This window comes from Setaria italica, chromosome I, assembly GCF_000263155.2.
Source record: "Setaria italica strain Yugu1 chromosome I, Setaria_italica_v2.0, whole genome shotgun sequence".
NCBI classification, from domain to species: domain Eukaryota; kingdom Viridiplantae; phylum Streptophyta; class Magnoliopsida; order Poales; family Poaceae; genus Setaria; species Setaria italica.
Window position 1 is genome coordinate 5914463 of NC_028450.1, and position 16852 is coordinate 5931314.

General features: G+C 44.1%; 2 protein-coding genes and 1 long non-coding RNA gene across 3 annotated transcripts; 1 reads left to right on the forward strand and 2 right to left on the reverse strand.

Annotated features, from left to right (window-relative positions):
* Positions 1–966: 966 nt before the first annotated feature.
* LOC101756378 (chorismate mutase 2) lies at positions 967–4070 on the forward strand. Its single transcript, XM_004951628.4, has 5 exons — positions 967–1285; positions 2672–2758; positions 2842–2985; positions 3101–3193; positions 3558–4070. Exons 1-5 carry the CDS (start codon positions 1079–1081, stop codon positions 3807–3809), a joined length of 783 nt encoding a protein of 260 aa, XP_004951685.1. The 5' UTR covers positions 967–1078; the 3' UTR covers positions 3810–4070.
* Positions 4071–8122: 4052 nt separating this feature from the next.
* Positions 8123–11347, reverse strand: LOC101782471 (probable N-acetyltransferase HLS1). Its single transcript, XM_004954632.3, has 3 exons — positions 9669–11347; positions 9415–9575; positions 8123–9255 (listed from the first exon to the last, which is right to left on the reverse strand). Exons 1-3 carry the CDS (start codon positions 9951–9953, stop codon positions 8394–8396), a joined length of 1308 nt encoding a protein of 435 aa, XP_004954689.1. The 5' UTR covers positions 9954–11347; the 3' UTR covers positions 8123–8393.
* Positions 11348–14660: 3313 nt separating this feature from the next.
* Positions 14661–16406, reverse strand: LOC111256448. The gene is made up of 2 exons (XR_002676544.1): positions 16331–16406; positions 14661–15276 (listed from the first exon to the last, which is right to left on the reverse strand). It is a non-coding gene; the product is annotated as an uncharacterized LOC111256448 (long non-coding RNA).
* Between the last annotated feature and the right edge of the window lie 446 nt (positions 16407–16852).

Consider the following 16852-nt stretch of genomic DNA (forward strand, 5'->3'; position numbering starts at 1 on the left):
GGTGCTCGGCACGCGTAGGAATGGTGCCTGCCAATGGCACGCGGCGGGTTCTTGTCGTCATGTGCTGAATGGAGCACGGTATAGCGGGTTGGTGAGATACCGTGCTTGTGCCGCATGGAGCTGGGAGCCATCCATGGTGGCGCAATTATTTCTTTTTCCCCCTCTTGGCCTATGTCCTCCGTTATTAATTATATAATATTTAAAATAAGTGTTATAAATGTTACAAATTTAAAAAGCATAGGAAGTATATGTCTTGTATATTTGACACTCAACTGGCACAACTATCAATTTCTCAGTCTTGGTAATTGTGCGATGAAATTGTCCACTAAGACTGGCCTAAGAATTATCGAATGAATATATTAGTTATTATCACGAAAAAAATGCTTTGTGCTCTTAATTATCTGTGTTGATACTCAATTGAGGGCAAAGAGAAATAATCATATCGAATATATATGTCTTTTGCAGGAAAATATTGAACCATGTGAAGTACGTGAATTTCTTCCCTAAAACCAAAATTAAGTTCATATAACATTATCTTTTTCATTTATATTGGGCGTAATAAATATATAGAACATTTTATTTTTCTCCGGATCAAAGAACACCTTTTGTATCTCTCTAAAAGTCAATCACTGTACCTCTCCACCACTTACACCCTCGTCTATGACTATCATTGACTCGTGATTTTCTACTTAAGCTGTCCAACTCAGTCTTCAGCAAGAACATACCCCTATCTCATGCCTTTAGCAAGAACATGTCTGTTTCATTCGCACCCCACATCTGGCAATCTTTCTAGAGATGAATCAATAGAACAACGTTGCGAAATGGATTTTTCAGAAAGAAAAAAACAATGTTTTGAATTCACTAGACCGTGGCTTTTCACACTGGTCCACGCACTGAGTGAGCACAGGGTCGTCTTGGGCCCCTTGGCCACTCAAACCATTTCCACCAGAGGCGTGTACTTGTGGTGGCCTGACCACTCGCCAACCCCCACCAGGCCACTGCCGTGCCGAAGGCCCAAAGCACACTCCTTTCCCTTCCGCCCCCCGGAAACCACCCCGCTCCGATCTCATTCCTCGCCATGGACGCGCTGGGGGCCGAGCAGCTGAGCCTGGCCGCGGTGCGGGACGCGCTGGTCCGGCTGGAGGACTCGGTGGTGTTCGCGCTCCTCGAGCGCGCCAGGCACCCGCACAACGCGCCGGCCTACGCGCCCGCCGGCGGTGGCGGCGGCGGAGGGCGCTCTCTCGTTGAGTTCTTCGTCCGGGAAGCGGAGGCCCTCAACGCCAAGGCAAGCTTCTTTCTTTTCGTTCCTTCATCTTACGCCGGCCGCGGGGCGAACTCTGGGTCGCCTTCATCGGCGGCACCGTCATGTTCAAGTAAGCAAGCGACGCCGCCGCATTGCTGGCTCTGTTTGGGAGGGGAGAAGCATCTCGCCGCCGCCGTTTACCGGCCGAAGCCTCGTCTCTGCCTCAGTCCTCCGCCGGCAAGTGTCAGGACTCAGGACCCGAGGGGGGGGGGGGGGGGGGGGGGGCAAATATTCGGATCGCGATTCGCGATTAATAGTCGCGATCCGAATATTTACAAATAACCCCCTATTTTGGATCGCGATCCAATTTAGGGGGCTAAATGTAAAAACCCAGGGTCTGTTTTGTAAATATTCGGATCGCGATTATTGGTCTCGATCCAGTTTAGGGGGCTATATGCAAAACACTTCTGCTGCGACGGCGATGGCTTCCGCCGGCCGGAGACGCCCGCCTTGCCCCCTCTACGGCTGCTTCGTGCACTCTCTCGCTCGGCCCGGCCCGGCCGTCAGTTTGCTCCATTAAGATTTGCATTAACCGGATGGGGAACCATGCGGAACAGTGTAGGGGATGGGGAACTGTTTGCTCAAGTTCTTGAATCTTGATAAGGCTGGACCTGTCCGTTTGTTACTGTTAATGTGGTCGTCTTACTTACCATTACGAATCAAGATGTGAAGATTTTTATCCCTACCGTGATGTGGTTTTAGAATTTTAGCTGAAATGCAGAGGCTGCAGTTGTTGTCATTTGGCAGATTACCTAATTTTGTCTTGCGAAATGCAATTATGTCCGATCAAATTATTAAAGCAACTGTTTTGTAGAACTTCAGTACGCTAGGATTGAAACAAGTAACTGGTTTGAAACCATCTTGCTAGGGTAGAGATGAATCTCAGTTCTTTGAGCTCTATTGGCACTTCTCTACTTGGCTTTCCACTGTTTGTTGATTCAAACGACTTAATACTTAATCCTGTCCCCATTCAATTGTTTAAAATTCAGAAGGCAAGAAAAGTAAGATGTACTTCCTATTACTTACTATTAGTTATCTAACTAATGGCATGTTTGGAAAAAAGGTAATATGATTAATCGTTGCTTACTGATACTTTACTGGACATGGAAAAGGTCAAAATGTTTATTTTCTCATTTCTAGATTGTACTGTATCTTCCAAGCCTGGACAGCTTAATAACATGTTCTTTGTTAAGGCATATAGCACAGATGCTACTGGAAGTATGGCTGCACATACACTGCAATTTATACCATTGCTGTGTCATCTCTTACAAATTCTCAATCCATCTGTGAATTTTCATGTACTGCAATAGTTAACCCTTTTGTGCAATCTCATACACAATCTCAGTAACATTTTTTAAATTCTCATAGGCTGGACATTATCAAAAGCCAGAAGATGTTCCATTCTTCCCTCAAGATCTTCCCTCGCCACTCTTTCCTACCAAGAGTTCCCCAAAGGTGCTCATCAGGCAATACCTTAAAATACCAAGAAGTGGTAGTGATGATTGCTGAGATCTGAGCTTCTCTTTCTTTATTATTAGGTTTTGCACCCTCTAGCTTCGTTGGTCACTGTGAATGATGCAATATGGAAAATGTATTTCGATGAATTGCTCCCCTTATTCACTGTTGACGGCGACGACGGTAGCTATGCAGAAACAGTTGCGTTGGATTTTGCATGTCTGCAGGTATGAGTTCTAGGTTAGAATTTCTTGTACTGCAGGAAGAATTGCAAATTGCTGGATTTTTTTTTTACTTTGAAATTGATGTGTACCTGTAAAATACAAGGTTCTTTTCTTGTAGGTGCTATCAAGAAGAGTCCATATTGGTAAATATGTTGCTGAGGTGAAGTTCAAAGACGCTCCTCACGATTATAGTCCACTAATACAAGCAAAGGTTAATCTACTGAACATCACATTAGCTGCCTCCCTGAATTACCTAATACGTACATAATTGGTATATTTGCTGATATTATGTATATAGCAATATAAAAGATATCTAGTGTTCCCAAGGGCTATGTATATTGGTGAACCTTGATAGTTGAAGTTCAACTAAGAAATCAGCTTATATGTCCCTTTAAATGGCTACCTTTGTATTTCTAGGTTACATGGTACTCTGTCACATTCTCACATCTTCAGAGCACTTTACACATTTCATGAGTCCAATTCTACTACATTTCTCCTATCTGTCTGCTCTGAATGATTTAGATGCCGACCCCTAGAAAATGAACTCCTTTTGCTTTATCTCACTGTCGATGCAGGACAGCAATTCTTTGATGGATCTGCTTACATTCAAGGCTGTCGAAGAGAAGGTGAAGAAGAGAGTAGAGAAGAAGGCCAGGACCTTCGGACAGAACGTCACCTTGGAGGACAACGCCGGCAAGCAAGAAGTCACTGCCGGTGACAGCGAATGCAAGGTCGATCCTAAAGTGCTCTCCAAGCTGTATGATCAGTGGGTGATGCCATTGACTAAGGACGTCGAAGTCGAGTATCTCCTCCGCCGCCTCGACTGATCACAAAACATAGCAGCAGCTGCAAATATCATGTGTGATTTTCAGTTGTGTCATCAGAGTGTTTTGCACACGCCTTTAGCAACAACTGTGATTTTCAGCTGCAAATATTCAAACTCGATTACCAGAGAATGTTACACATTTGCGCCAGGATTTGGACTTGTCTCATTTTGCCCGACCTGATCATCAGCTGTATGGGAGTTTCATCCAGCGAACACTTATGAAAAATCTTTTGAAATTCAGAAACGATTTGCAGAAGAGGCACATACGTATTGTACACTTCTGGGCTGGCAAACACGTATGAAAAATCCATCCGGGTTGCATCTCAGCGTCTTGGTGTAGATTGCTACCATGCCCACGGAATCTAGTGTGGGTGATCTCGTCAGGCTCCTCCTCTTAACTCCTCGTCCGATGATCCGGTACTTGCTGCTTCGTCGTGTCCGTCAACGGCATCTCGCTAGCTCAAACTTCGAATCCGCTACGGTGTAGACCGCCAGGCCGAGCTGCAGCTGGAGCTTGTACGTCTTGGCGTCCATGGCGTGGCGAGTGGCGACCGTACTCTGGATCCATCGATTAGTCGGTGACGGCCACGCGCCGCTGCCGATTCGAAAGAGGACGAGGAAGCGAAGAAGAAAGCAGGCGGTCACGGCGCAGTCACACAGCCGGAGTTCGTGCAGGGGATGCGGAGGAGATGCGCGTGGTGGATGCCACTTCGGAGCGCCGGTGAGAAATTGTCCGTCGAGTTCTTTACTGTACGTCTGTACCTAGTATAAGCTTCGTTGCTCAAATATGTTTGGTGACTGCAAAGCACATCAGATCTGATGGGGAAGAGGGTTGAATCTTCAACCATTCGGAATATTTGCCCAGCCGTCTCCAATTTCCAAACCGTAAGAATTTTTGGAGCTATGTGACATTGCAGATGCAAGTAACTGCTTCCATGATCTTTAAGCGGCTGTTGTTCATCTGGAACAGAGGGGCTTCACAGTAGAGCACTGTTTTTCTGGTTCAGAAACGTATCATGGTTGCAGCAGTTCTGACGTGCGTGCAATCTATAGTTTGGTTTACTACTGTCGTGCTGAAATGCTGGACGGCATCATGGCAACATTGTTAACCTGAAAACTGCAGGGCAGGTCAATGTGGAACTCTGAAGACATCATTCAGGTCACCTCTAGTGCATTAGCTGAGCTACATGGCTTGCAGGTACTGGCAGTTCAGTTGTAATAAATAAACTAATTCATGAAAAACTCATGTGCAATGGCTAACATCTATAACAAATTATCCAGGGAGATTTTTGATGGACTTGACCTAGAGTCCTATATGCTGTCTCTTAAGATAAAGCTACATGACCTGAAGATGCTCTAAAGAAAGCATATCTGCAGGTACTGGCAGTTCAGTTGTAATTTATAAACTAATTCATGAAAAACTCATGTGAAATGGCTAGCATCTATAACAGATGCAGGGAGATTTTTCATGGACTTTGACATAGATGTTATCTCTTAAGATAAATAAAAAGAAGCGTTGTGGCATCAGGCAGCACTGCTGTCCCTCTTGTCAGAGAAAAAGTTCAGAAGAGCAATCATTTGAAAATGCTTGGCAGAAACTAAAAATTGGCCCATTTTCAAGATTCTTTGCTGTGGTTTCTTTTGTATGTCTGTTGTCTGAACTTGCAACTTCAGTTTGGATCAGTCAGATTCTATAGATGTTCTTTTGACTGATATTTCTGGAGTTTATTGAACAGGACAAGCTAAGCTAATCCAAATTTCTGAACTCTGAACCAAGTACCCATGAAGAGTACCAAGGGGGATCTGATCAGGAAGGGTTTGTTCCTAAAATCCTAATATTATTTCTGCTGTGTGAAGTGGCTAATTTTTAATAGTGACAAATTTAGTTGACTGACATTGTGTCATGTGCATGGATACCCACACCACAAGAAGCAATAGACACCCTTAGGGCTAGCTGAGGCAACGGCAGCATATACGCTTATCCTCGCGGCTATATTAGTTGGATGCATATCCTTCCATTTAGGTTCAGTCTCCTCTTTAGCTGATTTGTCATATTATTGGGAAAGCAATAAGAAGGAATGGGATCAATCTAGTCTCCACCAAGGTTCTTCCTCCTAGTCCATTGTCTCCTCTTTCTCCTAAAAGTCCCTCTCCTTCAGTTGTTGCCATCCAACCCTCCACTGCTCAGCATGTGGTGTGTGTCGCTCTTGTGATCTAAGGGTCATAGCACATTGTTTTGAAAGTGTTATTTGTTTATGAATTGGATCTTTCTATTATTTAATGCTTACTGGACATGATATTTGGACAGGGAGTCAAAACTGGAATATAGTCTTGCCAGTGCTCCTAAGTAATCGCTTATAAAGTGGATCAAAATTCAAAATAAACATGTATGAGCATCTTTATTCTCTTGGGTCCCACTTTCCAAAAAATGCATATGTCCAACATTGATGTCTGGTCTCAGTGATTTGAAATGCATCTTGTGCAGGGGCGGACCTAGAACAAAATTTGAGTGAGGGCACACATCAAGAGAAGCTAAAATTATGAAACTTTTATATGGTGAAATTTTATCACTTACCTTAGCTTGAAGATTTTGAGTGAGGGCCTATGCCCTCACTCACATGACTGTAGGTCCGCCTCTGATCTTGTGTCCATTGTTGGTGATTGGTCTTCGCCAGTAAATTACTAGCACTTCAGAGATTAGTATGTAAGCCACTTGTAATGCGGAAATAAAGTTTTGCGTTTAGTCTTCACCAGTAATAAATTACTATTTTGGATATTAGTATCTATAAATGCCAATCGGAGTGTGTGAAATAAAGTTCACAATTGCAGAATACTATTCACTAGCCATTTGCTTTCTCTTTTATTTGGGTGCCATTCCTCGTTCATGCAAGGTGACCTAAAGCAGACTGTTGTCATGTCTACCTTATTTATTTGTTCCTTTTATGAAGTTCTATTCTGTTTTGCTTAAGTGGCTCACTAACTGATTGGACTGATATTTTGCTTATCCCTGTCCAATTGCAGTTCTTGTTAGATATAGTTGCATAGTGTCATGTAAGCAGATTGGACCGATTATGCATATTCTTGTCCACATTACAGTGTTTATTAGATCTAGGTGTGCCGCATCAGGACCAATTCATATGTTTATTCCCAGTCTGCATACGATAGCCAGCAACAGATATGCTTGCCTTTAATTTGTGGCCTCCTATCTATTGAAGCTCTTTAGACCAAGGCAAATGCAAAGAATGTTCTGTGAATAGTTTGAAAAAACATACAGCAGATTTGACATAAACAATCATGCTTTTTCTTGGTGCACATAGAATATTTTCTGTTGTGCTTGGAAAATGAACTGCCTATACCTGTAAGTTAGCACTGATATGCTGCATGCCATTCTAATTATCCCAGCGAGGCATTGACATGTGGCTGCATTTACTCTAGGACAGTGCATTTCAGAATCACATTCCTGACTGCTATATTGTTTTCTGGTGTCACTTGCAAGTTGCAAACTGCATTGCAGTTTTATTTATCTTTGCCCTCATTGTACAGATTAATTCCTTTCTACCAAACTAATAGCTTGTTTGTCTCTTTTACTTTGCAGTTATTTTGTATGGTCCATGTGAATGGTGTTAGAGAAGTGATCGTTAGATGGTTGTGGCCAATTGGCCATGTTTCTTTTCCAGGTTGTGGAAAACCAAAGGATACAGAGCCTTAGTTTAAATTTCAAGTAGGGCCTGGCCAGTGGCTTCTGGAAGATATGCACTGCCTGCAATTGGGTATAAAGGAATTGAGTATTGGAGTCCCTTTATATGCTATCTGGGGTTGGTTACGACATTATCTCGAAATTGGCACTTTCCCTTTGTGAGCTGCGCTGAACTGGACCCATCAAGTTGCTGCGTGGAAGCCCTTTTGTTTTCAAGGTTCAGAGATTTGATCAAGGGTAGGTTGCAGATGTGATCTTGCTGAAACAAGAGATTTTACCAGAATATTCAGCAAGTAGAAGACATGCTGTGGTTTACGCTAGTTCAATCGGTCAATGATGTGGACTGTATAAATTCTTCATGACAACATCTGCTTGTGTTTGTTTTCTTCAAATCATGGACCCCAGGTGGTCAGAGTAGGTGTGATTGTGTTTGTGTTTGTTTTCTGTAATCCTTATCAATGAATGTAGGCAGGTTGCAGCCGTCTCCAGTCGCTGCTGCTGCTCCTTAGTTCATTCATTGTAAACTTTAAACCAATAAGTTTTGTTCATATTGAATTTCCATTGAATACTGAGCTAAAATAATCACCTATGCTTTACGGCTATACAAGAGACCCAACTGAAGCATATTCTTCTGACATTTCTACGCATCTTTGAGAGATGGATGGCCATTTCACTTGAAAATGACCAACCATCGCTCTTCAGAAGTACAGACTTTCAGAGCCAAAAGCTGATAAGGTCTGTTGCTACCCTAAATTGTACTTGGGAGGTACATAATCTGCAAAATGCACTGCATTTTTGCATCGACTTGCAGCATCATGTCCACGTATGTATGATGTATATCTACACAATCATAAAAAAAAAATCAAAACTTGTACATTGCGCCAACGTTCAGAACTCCCGTGGATCCACAAACAGGACTCCGGGCGGCGGTGACGTCGTCCAGTCATCCTCGTCCTCGTCGCCGGCGGCATTGCCGCCGGTAGCGGCGCCGAGCTTCTTGATGCACCAGACGTCCTCGTCGCAGGAGAACTTGGCCCAGTGCGGCACGACGGCGGCGGCCGGGTCCTCGGGCCCGAGGTCGGCGGCCAGGACGGCGCACGCTGGGTTCTTGCGGGCGACGTTGTGAGCGTGGCGGCAGAGCGAGCGGAGGAGCGCCGGACCCTCCGGCCCGGACATGCGGAGGCCGTAGAGGAGGTAGGTGCCGAACGGCCGGAAGATGTCGGGCACGGAGGGCACCCGCAGCCACGGTGCGTGGCTGTCGAGGGCGCGCGCTGCCGCCAGCGACGCGCGGAGGAGCGCCGGCGCGCCGCCGACGCGGAGGCGGAGGGAGCGCGTGGCGTCCCAGACGCTGACCAGCGCGAACGACGGCGGGCGCGCCGCATCCTCGGGGCCGCCGCCGCGCTCGATGGCGAGGTAGGTGCCGAGGGTGAGCTTGTGGGCGAGCAGCGCGGGGAGGTCGGCGGGGAGGAACTCGGCGGCGTGGGGCGGGAGCAGCGCGGCGTAGGCGGCAGCGGCGAGTGGCGGGGGCAGGCGGAGGACGCGGTGCGCGCGCGGGACACGCGCCCGGTGCCGGTGCACGGGGTGGCCGAGGAACACCGGCCGCCGGAAAGGCGCGTACGCGAAGCGGCCGGCGAAGAGAGCGAGCGACGCCGCGTTGGACTCGGTGGTGGCCATGGTGGCGTACGCCGCGCCGCGAGCTGCGCACCACGACTCGGCGCGCCGGACCAGCTCCGTCGCGATCCCGAGGCGCCTGCGAACGGAGACGAAGAAGAAAGAACCTGTCAGTCCACTGTCCCCACATGGTGGTTGCTCGCATTGCTCTCTCGCTCTCGCGCAATGCGTCAGCACCTGATGATTTCTAGTACACTAATACTAGTAATTAACTCGGGTTAGTTGTTTAATTAATCACCTGTGCGAGGGGGACACCCTGAGCCCAAGAAGGCATGCCACCTTGACGAACTGCTTTGATGAGCTGCTGAAGCTTTGCGTCGTCTTCTTCCCTCGGCTGACCATCCTGGTGCACGCCTTGATCACCCCGACGACCTCTTCTTCATCCCCGTACTCGGCGACCTGGACACAAGCACACTCCATGAGCATCGCTATCATGGACGCGCAAGGTCAAACTGAGGCGTCAATGGCGGCTGCTGGGTATAGTAAAATTACCAGCATGACGTGGTCCGGCGCATGGCGCACCCGGGCAAACGGGTCGCCGATCTGCTCGACGTAGAGCGACATGCCTCTCTTCTTCTTCTTGCCGCTCCTCTTCTTCCTCTCTGCGCCGCCGTCATGGTCGGCGGCAGGGTCGTCAGAGCTTTGGTCGCCGGACAGGCCAACCTGGCACCGGAGCTCGAGCTCCTCCACGGCGCGAAGGTCCCTCGCCACGTCGAACTCCCTCACTCTTATCATCGTCTTCTTCATTGGCTCTGCCTCGTCCATCATCACCCCCATGCCTCTCACTCTACCACTTCAATTTCTTGCTAGCTCTATGTGAATCCTCTATGCTTCTCTCTGTGAGGCTGTGACCAAGCAAGTGCAGCTACAAGCTTCTTGAAAGCTCTTGCTGAGTGCTTCTTCTTCTCACTTGGGAGGGAAGGAACGGGGCATTTATACACGTAGGCAGACAGAGGAGAGAGAGAGAGAGTGTGTGTGTAGGAGGTTTGTGGGGGCCAGGGAGAAAACAATAGTAATCAACGGATGATACGCGAGGGGACATAGAAAAAAAATGGCGCCTTTTTATAATAGATTTGTGAGCTTGATTTGATCATTAGCAGGGATTAACAAGTGCAGTTGAATATGATGGCAAACCCAACATAAGCATGGCTTAGAATATGCCTCTGTGCTTATCTAATAATGTAGGACCGGCTCTTGCCATCTCTCTGCAGTTCCATGTCCCCTGACTCCATCTCTTTCTTCTTCTCTCCTCTATAGCTCTCCTTAACTACTCCTTAATTACAATTGTTAAACAATGGGGCCTAGTAATTAGGAGTCGTGACCAATTAGCTACATAGATATAGATGCAATGCTATTTTTACCAAAGGCATGCAAAGAGCTACATGGGTTATGCTGCCTAGCTGCTACACTGTGTTAAATAAAAGATAGTAGAAGAACACTACTGCCTTTAAACTAGTGAGATTCTACTGGGTGTGTACCTTTTGTTTTCTAAGTACGCTTACTAGCTAATTAAGCTTAATTAGCTTCATGAATATTGATGAAGTGGTACAGATTAATTAGATATAGGTGGGACATAGGCCAAAACCTAGCAATTCCAGCTAGGGCATCAAATGTATATTATATTCTAGGCAAAAGCATTTATATGGAATTCTGGATAGGTACTCAATCAGGATATAATCTTATGGAATATGATCATATACACTACAAGAGTTCTCATCTTTTCCTACAGTTTTTTACAAGTGACCTACAATATAAGTACCAAATAGTATCTTTCTTTTAAGTGGCCACCAATACTTTTTTTTAGTACAACATAATCGCCCACAAACTCATTACCCGAAACTCTGTTGTTAGTTAACCAAACATACTAGAAAGTAGAAACCACTGACCACCTACAACAAAAAGCTTAGTTTATTAGAGATGTGAGTACACAGCCTTGTACTTCATGTTTGATCATCGTCTTTTGCTTGGATTTGTGTATCTTTCTTTTACTTATTTGAAAAACTACTTAGGCTGCAATGTGGAGCAAGTAATTTTGCATCGTGGAACATGAAGAATGAACAAAGAAGAAACTAAACATATTACTCCCTCCGTTCCGTTCCAAATTGTAAGTCATTCCAATTTTCTTAGAGGGTCAAATCATCTCAAGTTTGACTAAATTTATACAATAAACTATGAACATTTATGATACCAAATAAGCACCATTAGATTCTTCACTAAATATATTTTCATAGTATATCTATTCGGTGCTATAAATCTTCTTAATCCTCTCTATAATTTTGGTCAAACATAAAATAGTTTGACTCTCCAAGAAAGTTGGAATGATCTACAATTTAGAACGGAGGGATTATTTTTCATGAAAGAAAAAATCTCACAAAAAGTCCAAGTGAAGAAAAATTATTGAGCCTGCTAGGCACCAGTACTAGCTGAACTAGGCTCAGTTAACCTCCTCCTGTTTCATATAAGCTGGTGAGAATGTTTGGGACTTTGGGCTACTTCCTGCTGGTTTCTCAGCTCCAACTCTGGTTTTTGAATTGTATCAGTCTTGGTCAGGATCAACCTGGCAAACTTCACTTGTAAACTTGCTGTCGTCCTGCGTGTGCTTAACATATTTTGTGTGATGATTCCGTGATCCCATTCTAAATTGCACATGTCATGTTCAACCATAGTCTACACTCTACAGCAATTGTACTCTTTAGAATTGAAAATTATTTACCGTAGACTAGTTCACGACTTGCTGAGTGCTTTCTTGCCTCTACACAATATATACACGTATGTGATGGTAACTGGTAAGTTCATTGATGGTGAAAGTTATTGGTGGTCAAAGAGAGGCCTCTCAGGAGTGGAGCTAGAGGGAAAAAAAACAGAGCCACCTAGCAACTTCTTTCAATAAAAAAAAATTCAAACGTATATTAGCTTAACTTTGAAAATTAATTAACATATATGCAAGGTACTGAGAGAATAATTCCCGATGGGTTTTTCTAATCTTTTGGATGATTAATTCTTCCCATTTTTCTGACAACTCTTGTCCATCAGGAGTGAAATGTTCCGCGATAGTGGCTGGGTGAGATTTTGTTAGTGACGGGTATCATTTTTTATAAATACTAAACAGCATCTGAACTAGAATACCGTGATCATAAGTAAAATTAAGGTGCAACTAAAAGTAATCAAAATAAAATAAGTATTAGCTTGGTCCAGTCGTTATGTAAGTACTAGTGTACTATTAGGGTAGTGCTAAGTTTGATGCCCTAGACCACTTTGACTGATTAATTGTTACCCCCTCCGTTTTAAATTGTAGATCGTTTTAGCATTTTTAGATACATAGTTTTTGCTATGTATCTAGACGTAGCGTGCATATAGATGTATAGCAAAAACTATGAACCTAGAAAAGTCAAAACGACATTTAATTTGGAACGGAGGAGTATGTAAACCGTGTCCAACATTATTTTGATAAAACTTTATTTTCAAGTTAGTTCAAAGTAGCGTGACAAGAGTTGAGATCCGATGTAACATTAGCTAGCACGTTCCCTTGATCGACAATATGCATCCTAATCTTACCTTCAATATAGAACAGTTCAATGCAAAATAATGTAGATAATTAGTGAAACCCATAAACAAGAGTGACGAATTTGGCCCATTTATTATATTATGTATTCAGAATTCATTTAGGGTGATTGTTTGTTTCTTATGCTATAGCATTTTTTTATAATAAAACTGAGCAAACTTGCCCCCATTGAGTTTAGATATATCTTTGGTTCCAGCTGCAACGACACATAATTCAATACATTACTTGGTTCAACTTGTGCTTAACAAGTATCATGCGTGTGGCCTAACTTGGTACACATAGTTGCTTGCATTATTGTGCTATAAATTTGTCATACTGATCGAGATGTGAGAGAATATTCGTGCTAGATGCAACTTAAGAGGACATTCAACAAATATTACTGGATAGTATATACGTTTCTTAAGCAAGTAATAAGAACATTCAAGCTTAATCGTTAGGTTGGTTATAAACTAAGTCATGTACTAAAACTAATGTGCTTATGTGTCTACCAACTCAGGTGGCATCTATATTGACTTCACTATAATTAAGTCTAGCTATGACAAGAGTTAATCTAAATCGAAGACATTTCAGTGCACGCAACATACAATCACTATCTCTAAACAAAAGTCACTAATGAACTCATGGATATATCGAGGTCCCGTTTGGAACATGAGAATTTTCTTGAACATCTTGTAAAATTCCTGCAGAAATTCTATGAAATCCAAGCATTTGAACATGCCGGCCTGACACCTTTTCTCACAACTTTCCTGTAGTACGATTTGTAGCAACTACTGTCGATTCTGTTTCATATGTTAGAGTACAAGAATCAACAAAACGAAGTACCTACTACAGATCTGTCACCAAAAAGTAGGGCACATTTCGACACCGCATCATGAGAAAATATACATTTGGTACGCATATAGATTGAGCAACTGCCGATATGCGTATCTAGCTAAGCAAATTGATTAAATATTTTTCTAGAATCAAGCCTGGACCATTAGCTTGGTTGCATGTGAGGTCTCTCCTGGAAGGTACGTTCATCCGTGTGTGTTGGCCTACATCTCCATCACCATAAAATTAACAATAGTGTTCTAGATGATCAAAGAAATCCAATTAACAACGCCTTTGCAGTAGGGACCGTGCATGCTTATAATTTTTTTTTCATCAATCATCAACTAGATTCAGATTACTTTTGGGCCTGATCCGGCGAGCTATTCGATTGAGATTCTCAACGCGTGCGTCACTATCAAATTTTCGTGCAAATCACAAAATTGTTTCATTCACAGTTTGATCTAGTTTGTTGCCTTTTGTCATGATCTTAAACAGATCTGAGTTGTTGAGTTGGAAACTCAAAGGCAGGTGAGGCTTCAAGATTATATAGAAATTAAGCTTGATCCACGAGTTGCCATGTTATTAGGCTCTCCAAAGCAAGAAAATTAGTTTTCAATGTTTGGTTGAGAATGCCATCTTATGATCATATGCATAAATATACAATTAATTTTGTGACACATAGTACTTCTGTAGAATGATAGTTATGTTATGCATAACTAGCAGCCAATATTATGGAAATAATGATGGGTCACACCATTTATAAAAAAAACCCTGCTGCGTGCTCAAGGTTTTAGGGGGAAAATAAGAATATACAACATACATTGTGATTGGTTAATAAGTCGCCCATCTTTCTTTAGGCTTGAAATCGCGAGAGAAATGGCAAAAAAGGATAAATTCTCTGTGGTGGTACAATCCCATATGTGCGGTACAAATATTCTCGACGATTGGTTGTAACCAATCAAAATAAATTCTTAATTATTGCTAGCAAAGATCTTGCTGCCGGTTGTGATATAATTGTTGTCCAGTCAGGACCTTCTTGTAGTTTTGGACAACGAAATAACATTAATCAGCAGAGATCACTACTTAATTGTGTGCGAATAGTCTCAATGCAATTACGATTATTTTTTATGCACTTTTTAAGTGCACAAGTGGGACAAGAATGCAGCAATGATGAGTGGCATAAAATTAACACCAAACCCACATGCACAATACTGGCTAATTCTTATGATCCATGCTTATACGTGAAACCCATATGCTCAGCTAGTGTAATGATTCCGAACGATCAGGATGCATGCATGGATATGCAAGTAACCATATATATATCTTTGGAAAGACCAGTTCTAACGAGCAAATATTGCATTAGATCTTGTGTCTACCATCGGATTCTGCTCTTCACTTCTCATTGTATTTTTCAATACATGAGTTTAGGTATAGCAAATAATGCATGATGAACTCTAAAATTACCTGTACTTTTGTACCATAGCTTGTACTAAAAGTAAGCATTAAATTCCAAATCAAGAAGCTTGGTTCAGTATTGGCCACGTATGCTCATGAGGGCATCCTTAGCTTCATCACTAAAGATTTGTTGGCGTAAAAGAAGCTTTGTCTCAAGAGATTAGTACAGCTAGCTAACCAGCTAAAGAGAATACTCAACTACTCCATCAGTAATCATATGCACAGCTTAATCAATTTGGCAGTCCTCGTGGTGGTTTAACAGTACTCTGTAGTCTGAAAACTAAAGCAAATTAGCAACCATTCCAACAATTATTTCTTATCATCAGAAATATAAATCCATTAGGACATCAACACAAATCTTCAGCATGGCATTTTGACTAGAAACATCAGTAAAAACGTATTACCTTAAATATAATTTTTTAAATATTATGATAGAACTTTTCATGAAGAATCTAACATCACCGTTCTTGTGTTGTCAAGGTATGTGAAATTTTAGATATTGACGGTCAAAGCAAATTGATTTTGACTTATAGGCAAATCCAAATTAATGGACATATATCTCTGATAAGAGGAAGTAATGTATAAAGCATGATGTGCGCGTGGACCATGCGTACGTGCTCATCTTACATCTCCTCCCTAAGTGTCTCTTTTCTTCACCTATCAGGCTATTAGTCTGACCTAAAAGCAAGTCAGCACTGTACCTGCCTCGTGCAATCCAAAGGAAGGAAATGATCTACTAGATAGCTAGTAGTTAGCCTATCGCTAGTTGTGTTTGCTCAAAAAGATCCAGTAGTGTGGCAGTAGTTAGTTAAATTAAGTATAAAATTAGAAGCTAATTAATAGGATAGAAAACTACACAACATAGCTTAATCGAGCATATAATCTTGAGATTCCTGCACATTGCATACAGAAATGTATATATATATATGCTTATATTGTTGTACCAGATTGCTATAGTTGTAGCCTGTTGCTCCTGTGTAATTAATGTGAGGTCCAGCCATGCGCATCCTGATCTAATCTCTTTTAGCCTACTTTTTATGGATTCCAAGGAACACTTTGCTGTTGTGCAGATACACCCTATAGTTTACTTAATGATTCTTTTTAAGTTTGATTACATGTGTATTGGATGAACTACTCTAGATGGCTATCTGTACCTCGTCTGGATTCCTCCTAGCTAGTTGCTGGTAGTATACATTGTTGGTGTACTATGTGTATTAGGGCCCAATAGGCCCATGTAAGACATCTACATAGCTACCCTCTAGGGTTAGCCCATAATCTATCTATTACCTTATAGTATGGTATCAGCCTAGGTTAGGGTTAGGGTTACCTGTGACTGGCGCCGCTGCCGCCGCCGCCGTCACCGCCGACGCCGCCGCCGCCGGCCGGCACCATGGCCGGCGACTCCTTCCCCCCTCCCCTATCCTCTTTCCCCTCTCTCCTTCCCTAGTGGGAGCAGGTGGCGGCCGCCGACAGGCCCCCTGCGGCCGCGGCTCTGGCGGCCGTCGGGGCGGGCCCTGCCGCTGCCGCCGCCGCCGACGGGGCGGCGGACGGCGCGGATCCCGCAGCCGCCGCCGCCGCCGCCGCCGCCGCTGCGGCTCGCCGCGCGGTCGAGCGCGCGGGCGAGCACGCGGGCGGGGACGCCGCCGCCGCCGCCGCCGCCGCTGCTCGCCGCGCGGGCGAGCGCGCGGGCGAGCGCGCGGGCGTGCAGGCCGGCGGGGACGCCGCCGCCGCCGCTGCCGTTGCGGCTCGCCGCGCGGGCGAGCGCGCGGGCGAGCGCGCGGGCGCGCAGGCCGGCGGGGACGCCGCTGCCGCCGCCGCCGCCGCCGCCCCGCCGCCGCCGCCCTCTACC

Coding starts and splice junctions, on each gene's coding strand:
- LOC101756378 (XM_004951628.4), top strand. CDS start 1,079: ATGGACGCGCTGGGGGCCGAGCAGCTGAGCCTGGCCGCGGTGCGGGAC. Junction 1,286..2,671: donor CGGAGGCCCTCAACGCCAAG/GCAAGCTTCTTT, acceptor AAATTCTCATAG/GCTGGACATTATCAAAAGCC. Junction 2,759..2,841: donor CTACCAAGAGTTCCCCAAAG/GTGCTCATCAGG, acceptor CTTTATTATTAG/GTTTTGCACCCTCTAGCTTC.
- LOC101782471 (XM_004954632.3), bottom strand. CDS start 9,953: ATGGGGGTGATGATGGACGAGGCAGAGCCAATGAAGAAGACGATGATA. Junction 9,576..9,668: donor CGCCGGACCACGTCATGCTG/GTAATTTTACTA, acceptor GCTTGTGTCCAG/GTCGCCGAGTACGGGGATGA. Junction 9,256..9,414: donor AGGGTGTCCCCCTCGCACAG/GTGATTAATTAA, acceptor CTCCGTTCGCAG/GCGCCTCGGGATCGCGACGG.